Genomic DNA, 21630 nt, shown 5'->3' with positions numbered 1-21630 from the left:
GTCATTGGATACTAGTACCGCCCCTCCTACAAACCGTGGTCAGTCTCCAGAGCTACTATGGGTCTATAACTTGGTACATAGATTTAATCCAGGCGGCTACGGCTGTTGTGCATCGGGCGAATACATATTTTCTCCGACTAGGTATGTACCTCCGCTGAGCGATATTTGTATGGGGTTCTGCTTCAAATGGCGGCGTGGTATCAGAGTTTTTTGTTTTTCTCCCGGTTAACCTATGGAGATTATGGCGGGCCTTTTTGAAGAGAGCCTGACTTCAACTCACGTAACCTTGTGTGATAAATGATCCTTTTTCCGGTCACTAGATATTGGTACTAGGCACCCCCAACCATAGGAAATGATTCACATATTACCTACGGCCATACGACGGCAACGGTTGAGTTTCAGCCCGCTTCGGCCTACTATGAAGAACGCCACGTTTGGCTAATCGCTGATAACGATGAGCAGATGTATGTGCAAAACCAATTGTTCGGCGAAGGGCGGGACATTGTCGTTGAAGGTATCCAACGATGCCATTGAGTACCAAGTGCCTGGGTATAGGCCAACCGATTGTTGCTTGTCATAATGTGATGACCTTTTTCTCTTGCTCTTGCCTTCACATGGAAGATCTCGAGGCTTGAACATTCAGTCGTTTTTTGTTGGGGACTCACATAAAGTGCTCAGCCGCATTACGAGCCCGATGTGAAGTGCGGAGTGCGGTTGCGTGCCCAGAAATTGACGCTGTGGAAGTGGCTGCTCTAGTGTAAGGCTGGATTCTCCACATGCATCGTGGAAGTGTTGATCGCTCGGCTCCCAGGGAGCGAACGCAGCAGTTGCAGTCACTAAATGCTGCTAGTTATTAGCTGCCCTGTTCGTAGTTAGTGAACAGAGCTCGTGAGTCGTGCCACTCTTGGCAACGGACCTCGGCATCGCTTGCGCGTGCCACGGTAAATGGACTGGACTTCGGGAAGGTGGCTTTGGCCAAATGATCCACGCGGATATGGATATCTACTCGTACACCACATCGTTTCCTCTAACCATCCACCACAGTCCTTTCCTCGCTCCGTGTCTTCATGCTTTCCCCTTTCAATTTGATTCCCACCCCCACCATCCCAGCCATTGAAAGTGTTTTTGCCCGTTTACCTCACGCACCTTCGCCTCTGCTGCCAGCCGCAACCTGCCGTGGTTCGCTGCGTCCTCCAGCTCCGTACGTTATTTAAAGGCTGTGCACCCCTTCTAAAAACTCTCTGAAGCGCCGACTCCCGAACCACGAAACTCGTGGATCGACTCGCGTTACCTTCGACGCGGATTACTCTTCGAAAACACGGCATCTTCCCCCGGATAATCGTTATTCCAAACAATGTCAGGTACGCGACACCCCCGTCATTATTCACCTCCGCCTTGCAGCAAGGCAATCAGCGCTCTATTTGCACGACACTTATAGAGTCCCAACTAACATTCATTACCAGCGTCGGCGTCACAACTCCTCCTCGGTGCGGCCTTGCCCGCCGCTGCGGCGTTCGCCTACCTCGATGCGAAATACCTCCTCGTCCACGACTATTTCCTTATCTACCCCGTCGCCGCCTCCACCATTGCGATGCACATGAAGCAGCGAAGCGGCAGACTGAATACCTTCTACCGGCTCGAGGAGCGCGCCTTAGACTCCAATCCGGCGGTGCGCGATAAAGCGTTCCTGGTCTACCAGGGCCAGGAATGGTCCTACAAGGCGGCATACGAGATCGTGCTGAAGTATGCGACGTGGCTCAAGGAGCGACACGGCGTCAAGCGCAAGGAGATCGTGGCGATGGATTTTACGAACAAGCCTGAGTTTTTGTGGCTTTGGTTCGGTCTCTGGGCACTGGGTGCTACGCCGGCGTTTTTGAATTACAACTTGGAGGGCGAAAGATTGGTGCACTGTGTCAAGGCTTCGACAGCCAGTCTGCTGCTGGTCGACGAGGAGGTGGCCGCGGCGGTGCGGGAGCCGACGACGAAGGAGGCGCTCGAGGATGGTGGAAAGAGGAGGGTGGTGATCTTTGACGCGCACACGGCGGCGGGTGTAGCGACGTGGCGCGGCGAGCGACCACCGGACGAGGAGCGGTCGTATGCTCTGCTTCCTGATCCTGCGATCCTGATTTATACCTCCGGCACGACGGGAATGCCGAAGCCGGCGGTGGTGAGCTGGCACAAGATTAATCATAGCACGGGCTTCACGATGCGATGGATGGGGATGAAGAAGTCGGATCGGTTCTACACATCCATGCCTTTGTACCACACCTCGGCCGCTGTTCTCGGTGTCAACACCGCTCTCTTGGCCGGCGCTACGGTATGTCTTGGACACAAATTCAGTATAAAACGCACAATCGGTGAGCTGCGGGATACCAAAGCAACCATCTTCCAATACGTCGGCGAGACATGTCGCTACCTCCTCACCGCACCGCCATCCCCAGATGACACCAATCACAATGTCCGCATCGCCTTCGGCAACGGTCTACGCCCCGACGTATGGAGAGAATTCAAGCAGCGCTTCGGTATCCCTGCCATAGCTGAATTCTACGCCTCAACCGAGGGCATGTCCGGCTCTTGGCATCTCCAAACCGGAGAATTCGGGATCGGCGCAATCGGCAAAAACGGTGCACTGACGAATCTCATTCTCGGCAGCGGCACAAAAATTGTAAAGCTGGACTACGACACCGAACTGCCCTACCGTGATCCGAAAACCGGTTTCGTAGTTGAATGCCCAGCCGGCGAACCGGGAGAGCTCATGTGGAAACTGGACGCCAACGATATCAAGGCCCGCTTCCAAGGCTACTTCGGAAACGAAAAGGCCAGCGACAGTAAAGTTCTGCGTGACTGCTTCGTGAAGGGCGACGCGTGGTTCCGCACCGGTGATCTGCAGCGGAGAGATAAGGACGGCCTATGGTACTTTATGGACCGCATCGGCGACACGTTCAGATGGAAGAGCGAGAATGTTTCCACCGCCGAAGTCGCCAGTGTGCTGGGCACCCACCCGGGAATCGAAGAGTGTGCCGTCTACGGTATTACCCTGCCTCAACACGATGGAAAGGCCGGATGCGCTGCTATCGTCCTGCACAACGGATGGGATATTCAGCGGGTCATTGCCGGCCTCGATGAAACAGTCAAGGCTCTCCCGAAATACGCCAGGCCAGTGTTTATCAGGGTAGTCAAGGAGCTCGAGAAAACTGGCAATAATAAAATCGTCAAGCGCACTTTGCAGGATGAAGGGGTTACTGAGGGAACTATTGAGGATGTTTGGTGGTGTCCCGTTCCTGGCCAGGGGTATGTCAAGTTTGGACCAGAGGATTGGAGGAGTCTAGGGAAGGGAGGCGTTAAGCTGTAGCCTGGCCATAGAGAAGATAGAGGGCTGGGTCAAGGTGGATGTGGCTTTGTACGAAGGGTGTTTTACCTTGTTTTTCTTTTTTAGTTCCTCGGTGCTTTCCGGAGGGGTGGGTTTACGATGGGAAAATGGGTTTTCGTCAATTCATCTTACTTTTCACTCTCCGCAGTTGTGCCGACGGAGGAAGCGTGATTATTCGATGGGACTTTGTATAGATACTGGCCGTGGAGGGTTTGGGAATTGCGCTGACGGTGAGTCGAAATACCTACTTAGGTAGGTGCAATCATATGAGATCACCCAAGTCCATGGAGTCTGGTGATATAGTCATACCGCGTTCAGTCTTGGCCTTCGTCATAGTTCAGAAAGGCCGCATGCGGTAATAACTGGTGTTCTCTCTCTCTCTTTCTCTCCGTCGTCACGCTCACCTGGCCCAGCATACCTACGCGGAGGCTCGAAATAATGGTCCTCAACAATGGATTGTTTCTTTGTCTCGCGCGTTTCTTTGAGACACCAAACATAAGGGCGTTGTCTCTCGTTTCCGCCCTACTCTAAAGGTCAAAACAATCCTTTGTCCGGCGAACGTAGACACTGAGCAGGTGAGATATAGACCAGCCCATCAATTAGCAGCCCGCCATCATCTCTACTTCCGACCTACGTTGCTGGTTTCTGGCAAACTTGACCGCCCACCGATCAACACCACATAACATGGCGAGTTCAGGAAGAACAGAAAGCCCGGGCTCGGGCTCCGACGAAGAGGCCGGAGCCGGACCCGGAGCCAAGGCTGCCTTCATCGATCCCAAAACCGTCCCCTACAAGCCCGCCGAGATCCAAAAGATCCTCGACGACATTGCGCCCCGGTCCCCGCCCTGGGAGGGGATCGGGGACCCCGCCGCCCCCGATATCCTCACTCGTCTGGGCCGCCAGATGGCCCTCGCATCGCAGGTCAGCGGCCAGGAAGACTTGATCATAAACCTTGAGGGAGACGTGACCCGGGCGTGGATCCTCGGCGCGCAAAAGGTGATGACGTACGAGCGCGAGGCGCACTGGGAGCAGATCGTGGGGACGCTGATGGACCGGGTGGTGATTGGGAATGCGGAGATGCTTGCGCGGCAGGAGAAGGTGCTGGATACCATGGGGTTGATGGCCGTGATGCTGAGCATGGTGACCACGCGGGGCTGCATGTTCTGCGACGATGAGTGGGAGCTCAGGAAGACGAAGGGGATCACTGGCCCCGAGTTGATGCGCCATTTCGTCGAGGAGCACTTTAATGCCGGAAAAGATGCGGACGTGGACGACATCACTGACGAACAGCTGATGGAAATCGATGCGGATGAGATGCCAGGTGAGTTTCTTCTTCATGTTTTGTTTGTGGGCGCGTGCTAATGCGTGGAGTGACATTACAGTCCCGGTAAGAGCTGAGGGCTTCGAGACTCCCAGACACCGTCGGGAGGCAATCCGCCACATTAGGAACTTCCTCATGAACGACCTGCGGCGGGCGTGCCAGCACTGCGGCGAGGACTTTGATTTCGACTATGCGTGGCAGTGGCAACCGGGGTACAGGAGCTACGATCTCACGGCGCTGGTAAATTCGCACCGGTACTATTGCTACCACATGAACCTGCTCGGCAGCACGTCCTATCCAATTTGGTTGAACAGGATGGATTATAAGAATATCACCACGAGATTGCCGAAGGAGCAGCCCCAGATTTGTCTCAGTAGCCTCGATGAGATGAAGTCCAAGATGTATAGGGGCTTCGTGAGGGCTCTGGCAGGCCAGGGACGGCCGGCGAGTGGGGATGATGCAACGAGTAAAAAGGAGAAGAGAAATAATTTAAAATCGAAAGGAAAGGGCAAGCAGAAGCCAGACGTGGAGAATTTTGCGGCAAGGGAGATTACGCCCCCGCTGATGGTTTCGGATTCGGATTCGGAATGCATTGAAGAGTTTGCTGCCGCCAGAGATGGGGACAGTGAACCACCGCTGCTACTGTCCGACGAGGACGCGGAGCCAGAGCCAACGTGGCATAAGAAGAAGACGCGTTCACCCAAGATCTTGCTGCCCGCACTTGATAATGCGCTGGCGGTGGTGGAAGCTCTGGGATATGGCCGACGGCATCATTATCTACTCGCTAACCACTGGTCCGACGACCACCTCCTCAACTGGCTCGCCGATCAACCGGTCACCTATTCAAACACCACCCTCGGCGTCCACAAGGTGCCCACTAGAAAGGAATTACTGGGGAGTTATTCAGACGAAGTTATCCTCCACGCACACAATACCCGATGGGCATATTGGATGTTTCCGATTCCGGACCGTGTGGACCCGGCCGAAAGGGACGAGCTCGGCGACGGTTCCAACCTGCTAGAAACCACATACATCCGCGGTGATTCACCTGTACAGAAGAGCTTCCCCTTGCTGTCTGCGCACTTTCTCATGCGTTACTACGCGGACCGGACCAACACCCTGCGACTGCACAGCTGGGAGAATCTACGGCGGTTCTGGCTTGCGCTTTCGTTCCATGTGCAGCGGTCGAGTGCCAAAGGGCGTACCTACCTTTTCTGGCACAAGGGCATGGGCGGTATGAATTGGGCCCAAGACGAGGCGTCACCAGTGCCGGATCATATCAGTCGGTGCTTGCGGCATCTGCGGATGATCGGATTTGCGCACGAAGCCAGTATCTTCTACGCTGCACTCTTGGAGATAACGGAAGACAACACGGTCCCGAGGCCCAGTAAGCGCTTCCGTGACCAATCGGTGATATGGAGACGGATCATGACCTGGCAGATAGATGTCTATTTCTTCAGGGTATTAGAAGCTTACGTCGCAGATAATTATCCCCTATCCGAATTGGAAGAGGATTTGCGTGAAGGCGTTCAGCAAAGTCAAGTCCGGGAATTTGCCATGCTATCACCATTTGAGGCCTCCGCCCATGTTGAAGAGATCGACGCGGCGCATGCCTGGTTTGGGACGATGCAGGAGAGTGTCGGGATGAAGCCTTTTGCGCGGCAACGTCCAAGGGATCAGTGGCAGTATGGAATCAAAGACATCCACGGCCCGGATGCTAAGTCGCTGTATGTTTACGCACCCGATTACTGTGTCATGAGCGGAATGCAGCCGCCAGGCAGACAGGTTGCAAGCTGCAGGGAACCGGAGAGAGACACAAAAGACTCCGGAGAAGACACAGCAGACCCTGAGGTTGATATCCCCACCTCTCCTATTTTTGATACCAAGTCACGGGGCAGCTAACTCATCGGGAACCAGAGCAACCATCAGGCTACAGACGATCAATTTGTCAGCTTCTTCTGTCTTCCCGGTACGGCCGGCCATGGACGGACATTAACAGAGTGGATGGCACTCGACAGCGCTACTCTGAGGACATCTAACGGCTGGATTAACTGGTGGTTCCCAGCCAATGAATTCCCGGTCGAGACCGGTGTCTCGGACAAGCCTGGGAGCGAATTCTTTCTGCCGAAGCTCAAAAAATTGGATATCACAACGTTCCATTCTAGGAAGCGGAAACACCTGCAGAAGCGCCTATTCGAAGCCTGGCAGCATTTCGTGGTCTCATATCTCAACCTCGAGTGGAAAGTAAGCAAAAGGGGGGTGCCATCCATCACCGTTGCTGAGAAGAGTCTCGCCACACCCACAAACTACCCATGGCTCAGCAAAAAGACCAAAGGCGAAGACCACCAGCGCATGGCGCGGGCCGTGTGCAGCATGACGGAGTTCCGCTACTACAAGCTGGCAAAACAGCTCTGGGCTGCAGTCACCGAGGTGTGCAATCGTGCAGCCAAAGCGAACAAGCCTACCGCCGCGTCAAATGAGCTTTGGAAATCGGTGCACGATCATTGTTTCACAGGTACGGAAGCGGATGCGGCGGTAGAGGATGGGCCCACCGCCAATATGGCCCTGAGTATCAAGCAGAAGATGGTCCCCCCGCTCATGCTGGATAGAGATGTCCCCTGCGCAAAGAGGGTCAAGTTTGACACGCCGCCGGGTGGTGAGTCGCCTACTCTGCGATGCTCAACCCGAAAGGTGCCGCGAGATGATAGCGACGATGGGGATACGACCGAGTCGGAGGATGAGGAAGAGGATGAGGATAAGGAAGAGGAAGAGGAAGTGGAAGTGGAAGTGGAAGTGGAAGAGGATGAGGATGAGGATGAGAAAGAGGATGAGAAAGAGGAAGACGAGGAAGAGGACGATGAGGAAGAAGTTGAAGATGAAGGTAAAGCTGTGGAAGTGGAAGAAGAGGACGAAGAAGAAGAGGTGAGCGATGAGGAACAACCTGATACACGCAAATCTCCCTCTGCTAGACCCTCCAAACGCTTGTTTTCGCAGGTTATGATGGCAGATGATGGGGACGCTAAAGACAACAGCAAGGATGCCCAGAAGGAGAATGAAAATGACAGTATGGACCTTGATAAGAATGAGGAAGAGGATACTGGTGACGCCAATATGGATGCGGACAAAGAAGAGGTTGCGGAACCCGATGAGGCAAATAAAATGGACCTAGATGTACCGACTAATGCGGAAAACACGGAAGAGCCGAAAGTCATTGTACAGGCGCCCCAAGAGGTCGTTGGCGAGCTTCTTGAAGGAAAGAAAGTTCCAGCGATTCTGGTTGCCAGTCCCGCGGCGACTGTAGGTTCTCACTCATAGAGAATACATTTGTACGTCCGCTGACAAACCGGGTGTACTGCAGACTGATGTGCCGAAGGCACCGAGGACACCAAAACGCTGAAGACGCCGACGCCGCTGATGTTACTTCCGCCACCGAGGATGAGCAGGAGTGTAAGCAAGCAGGAAGCGGGCCTTCAGAAGTAATCGGGGATGATGGGTGTAGGGGTGTAGGGGTGGAGAAAGTTTGATTTCGTTTGGTTTAGAAGTCATTCGTCTTGGAGTGAAATTGTCTCATCTTCTTCATCTTCTCTTTGAAGCTTCGACGCGGTGTGAACGGGATCTCTCAATGGCCGATTACGTCTAACTATTCCGTACATAGGATCCAAGCACCGTCACTTGAGGACTCTCCATCATACATCTTCGCGGGTATCACTAACTCCATGACTATCCGCAGAAATCCTTAACTGGGATCCCTAACAGTCTGTCTCAGGTGGTCCATTACCTTTGATCACACACGCCCGACTGGTACTAAGTATATATGAACAATGTTTTAGAGCAAGGGCACCACCCAGAGCCAGACCTATAGGGCGTGAGAGAGATCTTCAGTTTATTTCGCATGCAGCCTATCTAGACTATGGTAAACCATCGCACTCCTTTCCTGCCCACTCTGGCCGGCCGGGTGGAGACTCCGCTACCGGATGGCTTGAAGTGTGAGTCTTGCTTTTTGGAGGGTCGTTCTGCTAGCTAGTGACGGTATCACTCGACCCTTTGAAGGACAACTAGCCCTAGGGCTGCTTCTTCTTCCCCACACATTCTACTTCCCTTCCTTCTTTCCCTTCCTTCTTTCTCTTCCTTCTTTCTCTTCCTCCTTCTTTTTCCTCACTACCACCACCACCACCAACACCAATAACGCCACCACCACCACGAGGACCAGCATCAGGGCCAGCACCAGGACACCACACTACCGGCGCCGATCGGAAAGAAAGTACACCAACAAATCGTCCATACGCCATATCTTAGTTTTCAATTCCTTGACTGTGACAACGTGGGCTGATGGGAGACGTTTGGAGTGGGAACCTGGGGACCACTTGGACAACACCAACTGGACAACAAACGGCGTCACCTACCCGCGACCAGCGATCTCACAGCGGATCAACAAACATGGCGGATACTAACGGACCAGTAGGATTCGCCTGGGAATTGTTTGGGGAGGGAGTGCGGACATATTGCAGGCCGCACCCGCGGTCTCGGCACGGACCAACAAATGGGGCAAATACTGGACCTGGAATTCACCAACATCAATGGACATATATCAAAAATGCATCCTTCCACCGCGATCTCGGTTTTCTATACTCTGGTCGTGGTGGAGGCGAGGGTATGCAGACATACCGGTATCCCGGGGTACATGTAATGCGGCACTGCCAGGTGTATAGTTTATCACTCGCGCCCTCCACGTAAGCGGAGTATTCGCCAGGTTCCACGTGCGTGCGGACTGCGGAGCCAACGAAGGGACACTCACGAAGTTGAAGTATCACCATGCCGTTGACGCTCTGAGAGGTATAACCATCACCACCGCCTGACTGAAGCGGGGACTACCGGCTACCCCGCTTCGTCGAATCGGCTTCTCACAAGTCACAAGTCACGAACCTCCGCTTCGATCACTATCCACACCGGTTATGTATCATTTGCGCGTACGTGAGAGAGAGATCTTCAAATTATTTCGCATGTAGCCACGCATCTAGACTATGGTGAACCGTCGGACTCCTTTCCTGCCCACTCTGGCCGGCCGGGGGTTGAGACCCCGTTACCAGCCAGCACGATGTGGCACCGCTGCCTGCCAAACAAATAACAAAGGAAATCGCACCAAGAAAATACCACCGCATATCCTCATTTCCTACTTCCTCGCACCGGCCGCAGACACAGTACCCTGCTGGGTACTCTTGCTCTGCCCCGATGCGATGCTTGCCTCTTCCTCATCCTCCTCCTCCAGATCTGGTGGAGCTTTCCTCCCCACATCCGTCGTTCCTAAAAATTGTAGGATTGCCTCGCTGCACCGCTCATCGGCGAACAACTCCGCTATCTACCACCTCTCTTTCCTTCTTTCCGTCTCCTTCCCAACCTTTAACACCTATAGGGCATAGAATCCATACAGCTGCAGATGTCAATGAGCAGCGAGTGATATCAAATGAACGAGGAGATCGCCGCTGGTCTGGTCCGACCTGCTCTGACCATAGAGTAATCGGCCAAATTAGCTATGTATAGTAGAAAACCAAAGTTATAGTAAACATTCCAACTCCAATCCCGGAAGAGGTTGCGACGCGTACACGGTTACATAGAATTGAGTGCCCAGCATACTCTGCTATCCTACCGAACACTTCTGAGTTCTGACCTCTCGAATCTCGTGGTTACTGCTTTGTACTCTACTGTACGGAAGCCGAATACGACTGGACCCGGACACAGATTTGATTCGCGCGGAATCGTTCCCGAGTTGTGCTCTTCCTAGTTACCGGTACTCTGCGAGAGACTTTTTTGCGCTCTGTGGCGAAACTCCACTTGCACGCGCGCATCCCTGCAAGATCGCGCACCAGGGAGCTGCTGTACTCTAGGCAGAGTAAGGAAAACGGAGCTCGAGAATAATGATGATCGGAGGGGGAAACACGAAGCGAGGAAGAGTGTAACGCAGCGTAGTGTAATGCAAGACCAGTTCCGGTGCGGGATCGTCGGTGTGTTTGGGGCTGGATGGTGGGGGTGGTTGCTGACGAGCTCTGAAGGTACTCTATGTATGGCGATGTTGGAACCATAGATATTCGCCGAGATTGTTCCCCCCGAAAGATAGTTTACACTTCCTTGGCATGGTCCGCCGGGGGCGGAGCGGCATTGCAGTGCGGAGGCGGCTTCTTGGTGCCCTTCTTTCCCTGGCCGGCATTCTCTTGCTGGGGTGGAACGTATACGGCACCGGGAGATACGGTATCTGCTCGTGCCTGGCCTGCGCTATCTACCCGCTTCAACGCGAAGCTGGTCGGTGGCCAAAGACCATAACTCGTGATGGTGGTGAGATAGTTGCCGACTATTGTCTTGTGATGTTGCACGGCATGCAAGGCAGGTAGCAGCTGGCAAGCAGCGAAAGCCGCGAACGCACGAACGAACGAACAGCTCAGATACACACACAATACGGGTGCTCGAGTGCGGGCCTACATGCCTACTGTACTGACTTACCTAAGTACGTACATCCTCACTGCACATGGGCTCGACACACCCAACACCATCCACTCCACCATCATCCCCCATCATCGCCTCGGACGGATCTTCGACACATCACACATTGCTCCAAGACAGCTCCTCCATCGTCCGCCTTTGCTCGTGTGGCCAGCGTTCGCCTTCTCTTCTCCTCCTCGTTCCATCACCTCCGTTTTCCGAGTGGCTCCGTGATCATCATCGTTGTCGTCGTTGTCGTTATCGTTGTTGTCGTCGTCCGTCGTCTTTGCATTCTAGCCTCGTTTATCCGCTGTTCAACGATCTCCAATTCAGGCGCCCCATCGCGCTGCGGTACGTATTCGCCTCCATCGAATCTCGTAGTTACCTCTCCTACCCTACCTACTGCTTCTCGTACATGATACCCCATGCCAACCGCTCGTCCACCTCCCCCCTCCTCCCTCCGCTATCGCAACTGACTCCGTCTTCAAGGTTACCATCTCCCCCCTCAGACACCGTCGCCACCTCCCCGCCGCAACGAACATCTCCCCCCATATAATGGCCCTCGCCCTGACGCCACAGCAACACCTCTGTCCGCTGGAGGCCCTCCTATCAATCTACACCCCCATCCTCGAATGTCTCGTGTCCCATCTGCCGACCTCGAGCAAGCTCGCGCTTTCGCAATCGTCTAGATCGCTACGCCAGCTCCTCCATCACTACCCAAGATTCTTCGCGCACCTCGACTTCCGACTGTCGGTCTTCGAGTCGGCCAACTTTGACTCGTACCCCCTGGGCACCGTCTACAATCTCGACCGACTACTGCAATGCCTCCCCGTTGATGGCCGTATCGTGTCTTTGACGCTCGACTGGACGGCAGTATCCGGCTCGTTCCTGTTCAACAAGATCTTGGACCGGTGCTCACAGACGCTTGAACATCTCTCGGTCCGGGGATGTCGTAAGGTTTCGATAAAGCACCACATTGTTCCGCATTTTGTCTACCAGTCATCCATTCTTCCTCTCGGCGACCACAACGGCGAGAAGCAAACCCCCGCGCTGAAATCACTTTACGTCTACAAAGCTCGTGGCGTACGGCGCAAGCCCTTCCTGATCGACCGCAAACCGGCCGATGGAGACGAACCGAGTCGGTATCTCACTACACTCGCAGCTAGCCTTGGCATCTGGGTGGATCTTGGCCTCTGTCCGACCCCGAAGCTGCGGTGTCCCCGCAGACGAGAAATCTTGCGACGAGGAAAAGAGAACTTCTGTGTGCCGTTCGACAAGCGATGGACCGTGCTGGACGACAACGAGTCGCTTTCGGAGGTGGAGCATGTGCGTCGAAGGACCCGTGAGCAGGGCTACGGGCAGGGCCTGGTGTGTTGGAGCTGCGACGCCGAGATTCCCGATCGATGCGAGGCCTGCGTGCACCAGATGACCTGCAGCTCGTGCGAGAAGCCGCTCTGCCACAATTGCGCCTACATATCACGGGCAGCTCTGGGACAGGCAGTCAACCAGGCCGCTCAGTCGGCGAGTGCCGCGGCCACTGCTATCCCGGCAGCCGCGTCACCGGCACATTGGGTCGCGATGGGGCTGGTCGGAGCGAACCCGCAACCGCTCAACACTGGAGACCAGGACGACCCGTTCGAGGCCGAACCATGCGCGATCCGCTCCAAACTACTGACACCATGTTGCCGAATAGCATTGGGAACGCACGCGGACAACCTCTGCGCTCCGTGCTACGCTCAGACGGGCCGCGCGGCATGCTCACTCTGCGACAAGCCGTTATGCATCAAACACGAACTCGAGCGATGCCGACGGTGCGAGGGAGGCTGCAACCGAGTCTTTTGCTTTTCCTCCGCCGAGAATCGTGATTCTGGATGCGGAGAGCCCGAGAACGGACGCGCACAGATGAAAGATTGTCTCGGCTGCGGCACGGAAATCTGTGGGACTTGCCGCACTTCATTCGCCAACAACAATGCCAACGCGCAGCAACTGTCGTCAGCGTCAAGCCCGGTCCCGAGCAGTGCCGAGGAAGACGATGACGGCAGCGAGAGCACCATATCCGCCGGCGACGGAGGAAGAAACATTGCAACCTCTGGGGCGCAGAAGAAGAGTTGCTCCTGCAAGGTTTGCATCGACAACTATTATTGTCCCGGCTGCTGGCCAACCAAGCCGCTTCCCTGTGAACCGCGCCCAACCTCCATCCTCCAACAACGCAGAGTAATGCGTGGATCCGTCGAACTTTATCAAATCGCATTCGAGGATCCCTCGGAACCCGCAAGATGGTTCACCCGTGCCGCCCTCTCCGAGCAACACCCACAGATCTACCCCGCCATGCTCGAAGAGTTCGCCGCGCGCGAGCAGCTTAAAGACGCACATATATCTTTCCCCTTCTCCACCACCACCACCTCAGACCAACCAGGATGTGACGAGATCCCAGACTCATACATCAAAGTCGGCGTGTCGGAATGGATTCTCGAGCGAGTGCTCGCCGTCAAACCTGGGTCGGAGGGAGCGGATTCGTGGCATCCTCCGCCACCGAACGAGGACGGCGCAGACGACGATGCGATGGTGCTGTGCAAATGGCTCGGCAGAACTATGGCGGAAGTCACTTGGGAGAGGAATGAGTGCTTCGACGAGGAGACTCGCCCGAGGGAGAGGAAGATGGTGGACCAATTTGTGCTGATGTGTTTGCATGAGGATCAGAGGACTCGAGAGGTGGCTGCTGGTGCTGCGACGGCTACAGCTGCTGCTGCGGCTGCTGCGGCTGCTGCGGCTGCTGTGGCTGCTGATTCGGCCGAAGCAGCAACAGCAATAGAGGAGGCACAGGCAGAGACGGAGACTGAGACCGAGGGAAGTGTTTTGATATAGTTTATCTCGTTGCATGTCATCACATCTTCATTTTTCTTTTACTCTTCATCTTCCACCGTTGTCATTGTGGATACTGATATCCCGCGTGGTTCGTTGTTTCTTTTGCTGTGTTTGTGTCATGCTGGATGAATGATGGATTAAGAATTAGTGTTTGCGTGCGTGCGTGTTTTCAAGGGCTGGAAAAAGGACGGGAAGGAAGTGTGATGGTCAAAGCAATGATCAAGGCGGTTTTTGTAGTTCATAGTTCATGGAGCCGGAGCTCGGAGTTCATTACAATTTACACCTTTACAAATCCTACATACATGTAGTACCATAAGCTCCTCACTCCGACTGCGTCCTGCCACATCACTCTCCCTTCCCCATCCCCCTCCCCGTATCCATTCCTCCCATCTTCCCCTCCACCCCTCCCATGCCCATGCCCATGCCCTTTCCCATGCCCCCACCACTCATGCCCTTTCCCATGTCCATCGCCGCTCCACCACCATCACCACTCTTATTTCCCGCCATCTTCTCGTCGCCGTGCCCGCGATTCGGCATATCGACACCCGGGAGCCCCGAGGCCTCGGCAAGATAGTCCTCCTGCCCGTCGCTCTTGCGCGTACGGTACCCTTCCTTCGCGTGCGGAGCGGGCTGATCCACGCCGCTGCCGCGCGCGGATATGTGCGAGTGCTCGATTGGGCGGTCCATTCTTTTGTTCTGCTTGTTTGGATTGGGGTTGGGTTGGAATGGAGTGTGGAAGATATGTGGCGATACAGTGTATGTGAAATAGAGGAATGGATATAGAGGGCAGTGGGCTTGAGGCGGATTTTTATACAACGAGGGAATAGGTGACGTCGTGGTTGGTGGGTGGCACACACAGGCCGCGGAGCAGCCATCGTCATCGTCATAAGCACAGTGGGATTGCGTCAATGTACTCAGTACTCTTGAGTTTTTACCCCGTGGGGAAAAAGGATTGCGTCAATGTAGAGTTCTAGGTACTCTGAACTCACCGCACCCCTTCGATTTAGGGGGCGGTGTGATGCATCAACTTCTGGATATCGATCATCGTCGTCGTCAAACAAACAAGAAAATCAAACTGGTGGTATGCCCCAATCCGTCCAATCCCAAAACAAACAGAAAAGCAAAGAAGAAATCAACAAAGATCCCGACACCAGGCACCAATACAAATTCACGCCCGCCCCAACTTCCCGCATGCCACCCGCCGATCATGTGAAAATGACCGTACTCCCCTCAAACATCCCGCCCCTACCACAATAGGTGCCCCAATACCACTCAGCCATGCGACCCGGTGTCTCACCGGGCGCCTCGAACGCAATCCTCGTACCGCGGATCTCCGCGCCCGCCGGAAACTGCAGCTCCTCCCCCGCGTCAGACCAATTCGGCTCGATAGCGACAGCGGTACGGGGTTCGCCCGCAGCGACATCGCATATTTCCGGCGGCGGGTGCTCCGGCCGATCCAGGATGCGGACCGCGCCGGGCCCGGAGTCGCCGAGCGTCAGGATGTGCATGTTGTGCCCGCGCTGACACAGTCCGTACCCCGGCAGGATGTCGCCGCGGTTCTCGACGCAGTTGGTGCACGCGTCGTATTGTCCGTCTGCGCACTCGGTGCAGTGGAACCATGCGGAGGCCGGGCGGTCGAGTACATTCCGGTGGCAGATGTCGCAGCGCGCGGTGTGCTCGCGCCACCGGGCGTACCCCCGCTGCTCCAGCGTGCGGTTGCTGTTCGCGTTGTCGGCGTTCCCGCGGACGATGGATGTTGTGCTCTCGGTGGGGCAGTTGTTGGTGTAGAGGCAGAGTTCGTGGTCGCAGCAGTTCCCGCGGCGGACGCAGCGGAGGCAGTAGTGCCAGTCTCCGTCGTTGCAGTCGCCGTTGCACACCCAGAAGAAGGAGTGGGCGATGTTCTCCGTCCGCGTGTTCCGCGGCTCGTCGAGCCACTCGTCGCAGATGCTGCAGAATAGGCCGACTTCGAGGTGCGGGATTGCGCCGGCGATCACCTGCTTCTGTGGCTGCATTGCGTGCCGTGCTGGACACCGCTTGCCGCGGTTGTAGCAGAAGGAACAGAGGTGGTAGGGCTGGCAGCTGTTGCACTCGTAGTGGAGCGCTGTGTCCATGATTTTCGAGCAGGAGTCGCAGGCGATACGCGCGCGACACCCGGTCGAGGAGATGACTTCCGCGACGGTGTTGGCCGCACCCGGGACACGGCGGGCCCAGTGTGCTTCCCCCGAGGGGCGCGGTCGGAGATTGGCCATAATGCTGTGCTGGTCCATCTGGTGCTGTTGGTCCATCCTGCTCTGCTGGCCCACCGGGCTCATCTGGCCCTGTTGACTCTGTTGGCCCTCTTGCGAAAGGAAGTGGGAGACTGCCGGGTTGAGGGAAAGTGCGCCGAAGCTGATGGCTATGTCCGAGAGGTCGGGATTAGTGGATGGAAGCCGTTGCCTTGCCCAGGTGCTCGGGGAGAAGCCCCAGTGCGGTGGGGGAGCGGGCCGTGGTATCTCCGGGCCCCGGGCCGAGGGTTGGTTCAATGCCCAATCCGAAGATCCCGCATTTGGACGAGGAGGAGTTGGCGGCATCGGTGGCGATGTAAATCTCGGCTGATGTGTTGGTGCCGCCGCCGCTGCTGCTCCCGACGTGGTAACAACAACGCCCTCCGTCACCACCTTATCCCCGGGTTTATGCATCCCCCGCGCAACATCAACCTCCTCCTTCGACCGCCGCTTCTCCGGGTTCCTGCTGAGGTAGTTCTCGAGCAGATTCGCGAACGCGACGCTGGGGCGGGTTTCGCGCACGGGTTCGCGGCAGATCGGACATGTGGGCCGGGGATTGCGGCCGGTTGCTTGCGAGCTGAACCAGCTCCGCGAGCACGCGCCGCAGTTCGTGTGGAGGCAGTCGAGGTACGTGATCGGGTCGAAGAGGAGGTCGGTGCAAATCTGTGGGACGTGGTTAGCGAAGCGATGTGCGGGACGGTACAGGTGTGCGGGAAGGAGAGACGGACGGAGCAGGTGAGTTCGCGCTCGAGAGACTCTTCCAGGTTGTCGGTTGAGGCCATGGTGCAACTTTCTATCTGGCTATATTTTCTTCGCCGTGGAGTGTGTTGGAGTGGAGAAGGAATCGAGCGGGGCGAGGGTCGGGGGGTTTATCTGCAGTCACGCCGTCCGTCTCCACTGTTCAACCATCCAGGTGAGGCCTGACTCGGTTACCTCAGTAACTCCCTCACTGTGGCTGTTGCAGAGTAGGGCATGCACTGCCCAGGTGTTTCCAGCCACATACAAGGAAGGAGCTGAGATGACAAGACGCGGGCGGGTGGTTGCTGGTGAGCTGTCAACGTTGTCGCGCCTTGTTGGCCCCCCGGAAAGCTCAGCTGAAGGTGGGGCAAATGGCTCTAACCGCTTTCTATGGGCTGCAGCTACCCCCTGTCATACTCTCCCCAGTCCACAGGCGGCGAGTGATCCCTCGAGCATTCAGGGCTCGGGCTTAAGAACTACTTAATACTAGAGTATAGAGCACATACTTGATGCACCTACATGATACAAGCAAAGCACTCTGAAGGCTGGAGCCAGTACCTCCGATAGTCCAGTCCAGTCCACTGCGTCCAGTCCATTTTTCGGCATTAGTCGGACTGGACTGCTCCTTTTAGTTCATCAGATCTTGAGGCTTAGACTTGGACTGGGCAGTCTGAACGGCTGGTAGGAGGACTGGACGGACCGCAGTCGTATAGTTGCACCGGTGGAAGGAAGGATACAAGACAAGAGTGTTGTTTGCAAACGCGGGCCACGAGTGGAAGGATGGAAGGATGGATTGACAATTGTGCAGAGTTGCAGTGAAATGTTGCAGTGAAGGAATTGCGGACCCGGTGATGTTTCTTCTAGCTACCGGTATGTAAAGGATCCGGCCCGGTGGGGCCAGGTTCTAATCGGCCAGGAACTGCACATGGTTCGACTCGGGCCCCAGAATTCTGTGGGATTCTAATCGGCTGGTTTCAGAGAGTGCCAAAGTCGCAGTCGACCGGCGTCTACTGCAGTCCGTGCCGGTCAAACTTTGGACGGAATGACTGACTACCTCCACACTACCCTTCAATTTTATGGACTGGACTGGACTGGATTGGACTGTATATCGGGAGTACTGGCTGGACTCGGAGCAGGAAGTGCCCTGGTATTTACTCTACTTACCCGAGCACTTACTTCCCTAGGTGGGCATGTACTTGAGTGTATATCCTCAGTAGTCGTACATATAACGAGAGATCATCGATGTATTTGGCATACAAGGCGCAGCACGCACAGCCGTCGTCTCCTTCATGGGATATCACATCGTTTCTCAAGAGTGGACTGTGCTTACAAGTTTTCGAATAAACAGAATGACCAAAAACGTGACCCAAGGCCCAAGCTCAACAATACAGGTATCAGGTACCTCACGAAGACAGAAAAATGACAATGAACCCCCACTATTTCGCTGCACCCACCAGCCCTCCCGCGGCTGCAACGGCGGTCGAGGGAATATCCGCCATCCCATACCACACAATAACCGCGCACCCCAGCAATGCGGAAAGAATAGTCCCCGTGAACGCGACAATTCCCCTTGGCGTGAACCCCTCGGGCAGCGGTTCGGGACTAACATTTGCGCCCTTAAGGTCCAGGAAGTCCTTCGTGTTGCCGGCCGCGTTACCAGCGGTGGCTATGCCCTGCGCGGCGCAGACCGAGAGGTGGTCGGCTGGAATCGTGGTGTTGCCTTGTAACTGCAAGGGCGCTTCGATCATCGTCGCCACGAGGCCCGAGGCGAGGTGCCATTCCTGTATGGGTTAGTGGGTGGAGAGGAGGGGAGGGGGGTGAGGTACGAGGTGGCAATGGTACAGCCATATCCCGGGGTTGTCGGCACGGAAGCGGATAACGACGTTCCCATTCGGCGGAGCGAGGACGACATCTCTGCGCATGGGGACTTTTGGCGGGGTAGGATTCTCCGCGTTGGGATTGTAGGACCCCGCCTCCTCCTCGCTGCGATGGATAGTCTGGAAATTGTGTCCGTGCAGATGAAACGGGTGTTTCCCCGGGTCCATGTTGTTGAGCACGATATCGACGACGTCCATGTGGTTCAGCACGAAGGCGTGCGCGTTGACGCCGTAGACGGCGGGGTTGGTCGCGAATTCGCCCGTGGTTATCGCGGTGTACAGCGTGGGCACCTTGGGCCGCACGTAGGTGACGTCGTTGAAGAAGGCGTAGTTCGCGCCGTCGAGGAGGTTGTTCATCGTCACGTTCAGCGTGATCGTGTGGTCGGCGGCGGGCAGAAGCTCGTGGCCGTCCACTGGCACAAGAAGGAAATCGTCCAGTGGAGTGAATTCGGCGATTTCCTTTGCGGCGGGTTTGTCGGCTGAGGCGTTGTACACTAGCCAGCCAGTGACGTTGGGATTCAGGCCCGGTGGGACCTCATCGAAAAGGTCCTGTGGTGGAAGGATCAGATTCCTGTTCTAAGAGGAACGGTGGGAGGGGGAAGTATACCTCGTCCATACTCCCCATGAACGCATAATTCGTCGTGGTCTCGTTCTTGGTTGTGATCAACACGCTCACCCTCTGCGCGGCAGTAAGGTACAGCATCTGCGCCTCCATGGGGTGCGTGTATACACCATCGACTTCGACGACACTCATGGTGTGATCCTCAAACCATATATACTGTGCCGCGAACGCGGCCATGTTCACGATGCGCAGCAGATAAGTCTTATCTGGCTCGACGGACACGGTAACGTTCTGGGCGTCGTTGATGAGCGCGGCCTCGGGCACCGGCTCGGCGCCAGTCGGATTTGTGTAGGCGATGAAGCGTTTGATCAGCGCTGGCATCTGCTCGTGGTACCAATCCGAAAGTGTCAAGACAATTTCGGAATCGTAGGCGTCTCTGTGCGGGTCCTCGGGATCGTGCACTATCAACGGCCCGCGGAGGCCGTCGGGATACTGCCCGGCATGGTGCGAGTGGTACCAGTACGTGCCCGGCTGGTCGATCTGCATCTCCAGGTCAATACCTCTGCCATGCTCGCGGCGGCGACAGATAAACATACGGTGAAGTTGTAGACGAAGCTGTGGCCTGGCGGAACAGGACATTGCGTGACGGTGGCGGGGCCGTCCATGAACGAAGTGCCATTCTGAAAGAGTCCGTGGAAATGAAGACTGGTACTCTGATCGCCGAGTCCGTTGTACATGTTGATGACCACGCGGTCGCCCTTGTCCACCTCGATCGTTGGGATCGGCCATTTACCGTTGATGCCGATGGTCGCCCGGTCGAACCGTCCGTCCGGGTTGGCTGTCGTCCAGGTTATGTTCCAGTCATACGTTACTGTTCTGGAGAATGCTGGCGAGATCAGGAGAAGGATGAAGAGCGAGGCCGCTGCGACGAAAGACCGCGGCATCGTGATGGAGGAGGAGGAGGAGGAGGAGGAGGAGGAGGAGGAGGAGGAGGAGGGCAAGCAGACAAGCAGGCAAGTAGGACAATCAGGACAACCAGGACAATCAGAAAACCCAGTTACTGACCGACCTTTTCCCGCAGAAACGAACACCGGTTGCGAGAACTATATCATATGGGACGCAGCATCCAGCCGCAGAAGACCGGCCTCCACCCGCCTGGTACCATCTGCTTCGACAGCCACATGCCATGCGCAACCCCCCAAGACCGGATTGTCCCGTTCCTCGAGACCAGTGGACCCAAATCGTCAGACTTGAAAAAAATACCATCCTTGCACGGCCACCTCCAACTCTCCCTCCCCCTCCTCGAGCCCCCCTCCCCCTCCCCCACTTGGACGTAACGTGGACAGAATGAAACCATCCAGTCATACGCGCGCCCGCTACGAGTCGCCGGTCTTCCCAGCTGCATTCGCGACATTCAGCTCTGGGCGCTCCTTGAGAAAATGCGAGAAATGCCGGTGGCTTGCCACCAATAAGCATTGGGTTATCTGATGATACTATTACATATCTGATGACATGATTGACGTCCGCCTTGGCCAATCATGCAGATGCATGCAATCGTCAGATCAGACAACAGAACGCTATCAACGCTATCAGATGCAAGGATGGTGCTCTGCAGTATCAGCAGTGGGGTGATAATTTCGTTTCTCGGAAGCGAATGAGATCCTCTAACTATGATTAAATTAGCGGTAATCGTGCGAAGCACTCTAAGAAAGCTTGTCGCGGCTTGGTGAGGCTTGTCAATGCTTGTCAATGCTTGCCAATGCTTGTCGTTGCTTGTCGTTCGGAGACGGTGTTTCTGCTGGAGATGGCGGCGCTTGAGAATCGATGGATGGGTTCGCGACAACTTTTGGTGTTGACGGGAAGGAATGGGATTTCTACAGCCTTCGAACAAAGAATTCTTCAGCCTTCGGATGAAGAATAATTCTCTAGCCTCCGAGCGAAGAAGCTCCGAACCCGCGTGCACCCGTCCGTCTCCGTAGGCCAACACTTCTGGCCCTCTTTCCCGCCACCCCTACAGTTTGTTACTAGTAGTACCATAGGCCTTCCTTCCCCGCAGTGTGGAGCCAGAGGCGGCACACACGACTGCATATATCAGCCCACAAGAGGTGTTTCTTCTTCTCCATTTCTCGCCTATTGATGCTGCATCGCATTGGCTGGAGCAT

The 21630-nt window shown here is 55.6% G+C and overlaps 6 protein-coding genes across 6 annotated transcripts; 3 read left to right on the top strand and 3 right to left on the bottom strand.

The window, feature by feature from the left end:
• The first annotated feature begins 1000 nt into the window (after nt 1-1000).
• On the top strand, nt 1001-3648 carry BZA05DRAFT_380927 (uncharacterized protein). The gene is made up of 2 exons (XM_051481938.1): nt 1001-1361; nt 1464-3648. Exons 1-2 carry the CDS (start codon nt 1355-1357, stop codon nt 3350-3352), a joined length of 1896 nt encoding a protein of 631 aa, XP_051343944.1. The 5' UTR covers nt 1001-1354; the 3' UTR covers nt 3353-3648.
• A 406-nt stretch (nt 3649-4054) lies between these two features.
• BZA05DRAFT_440007 (uncharacterized protein) lies at nt 4055-8171 on the top strand (the record flags this gene model as incomplete). The annotated part of the gene is made up of 4 exons (XM_051486567.1): nt 4055-4691; nt 4753-6542; nt 6609-7992; nt 8065-8171. The coding sequence occupies 4 exons, from the start codon at nt 4055-4057 to the stop codon at nt 8169-8171; spliced, it is 3918 nt and encodes a 1305-aa protein (XP_051343943.1).
• Nucleotides 8172-11548: 3377 nt separating this feature from the next.
• BZA05DRAFT_719 (uncharacterized protein) lies at nt 11549-14250 on the top strand. Its single transcript, XM_051488580.1, has one exon. It carries the CDS (start codon nt 11718-11720, stop codon nt 14025-14027), a length of 2310 nt encoding a protein of 769 aa, XP_051343942.1. The 5' UTR covers nt 11549-11717; the 3' UTR covers nt 14028-14250.
• A 690-nt stretch (nt 14251-14940) lies between these two features.
• BZA05DRAFT_380917 (uncharacterized protein) lies at nt 14941-17345 on the bottom strand. Its single transcript, XM_051481937.1, has 2 exons — nt 17020-17345; nt 14941-16954 (listed from the first exon to the last, which is right to left on the bottom strand). The coding sequence occupies exons 1-2, from the start codon at nt 17071-17073 to the stop codon at nt 15233-15235; spliced, it is 1776 nt and encodes a 591-aa protein (XP_051343941.1). The 5' UTR covers nt 17074-17345; the 3' UTR covers nt 14941-15232.
• Nucleotides 17346-18320: 975 nt separating this feature from the next.
• On the bottom strand, nt 18321-20448 carry BZA05DRAFT_380915 (putative ferrooxidoreductase Fet3). Its single transcript, XM_051481936.1, has 4 exons — nt 20065-20448; nt 19514-20008; nt 18856-19455; nt 18321-18810 (listed from the first exon to the last, which is right to left on the bottom strand). The coding sequence occupies exons 1-4, from the start codon at nt 20410-20412 to the stop codon at nt 18466-18468; spliced, it is 1788 nt and encodes a 595-aa protein (XP_051343940.1). The 5' UTR covers nt 20413-20448; the 3' UTR covers nt 18321-18465.
• BZA05DRAFT_380913 (uncharacterized protein) lies at nt 20442-20793 on the bottom strand. The gene has a single exon (XM_051481935.1). It carries the CDS (start codon nt 20732-20734, stop codon nt 20513-20515), a length of 222 nt encoding a protein of 73 aa, XP_051343939.1. The 5' UTR covers nt 20735-20793; the 3' UTR covers nt 20442-20512.
• Between the last annotated feature and the right edge of the window lie 837 nt (nt 20794-21630).

The sequence above is a fragment of the Tricharina praecox genome, assembly GCF_024521635.1.
Source record: "Tricharina praecox strain CBS 144465 chromosome Unknown BZA05scaffold_1, whole genome shotgun sequence".
NCBI lineage: Eukaryota > Fungi > Ascomycota > Pezizomycetes > Pezizales > Pyronemataceae > Tricharina > Tricharina praecox.
This window is presented reverse-complemented; position numbering and strand designations above follow the sequence as displayed.

Coding starts and splice junctions, on each gene's coding strand:
- BZA05DRAFT_380915 (XM_051481936.1), bottom strand. CDS start 20,412: ATGCCGCGGTCTTTCGTCGCAGCGGCCTCGCTCTTCATCCTTCTCCTG. Junction 19,456..19,513: donor TCATGGGGAGTATGGACGAG/GTATACTTCCCC, acceptor CTTCCACCACAG/GACCTTTTCGATGAGGTCCC. Junction 18,811..18,855: donor GGCTGTACCATTGCCACCTC/GTACCTCACCCC, acceptor TAACCCATACAG/GAATGGCACCTCGCCTCGGG.
- BZA05DRAFT_380913 (XM_051481935.1), bottom strand. CDS start 20,734: ATGGTATTTTTTTCAAGTCTGACGATTTGGGTCCACTGGTCTCGAGGA.
- BZA05DRAFT_380917 (XM_051481937.1), bottom strand. CDS start 17,073: ATGGCCTCAACCGACAACCTGGAAGAGTCTCTCGAGCGCGAACTCACC. Junction 16,955..17,019: donor AGCGCGAACTCACCTGCTCC/GTCCGTCTCTCC, acceptor CACGTCCCACAG/ATTTGCACCGACCTCCTCTT.
- BZA05DRAFT_719 (XM_051488580.1), top strand. CDS start 11,718: ATGGCCCTCGCCCTGACGCCACAGCAACACCTCTGTCCGCTGGAGGCC.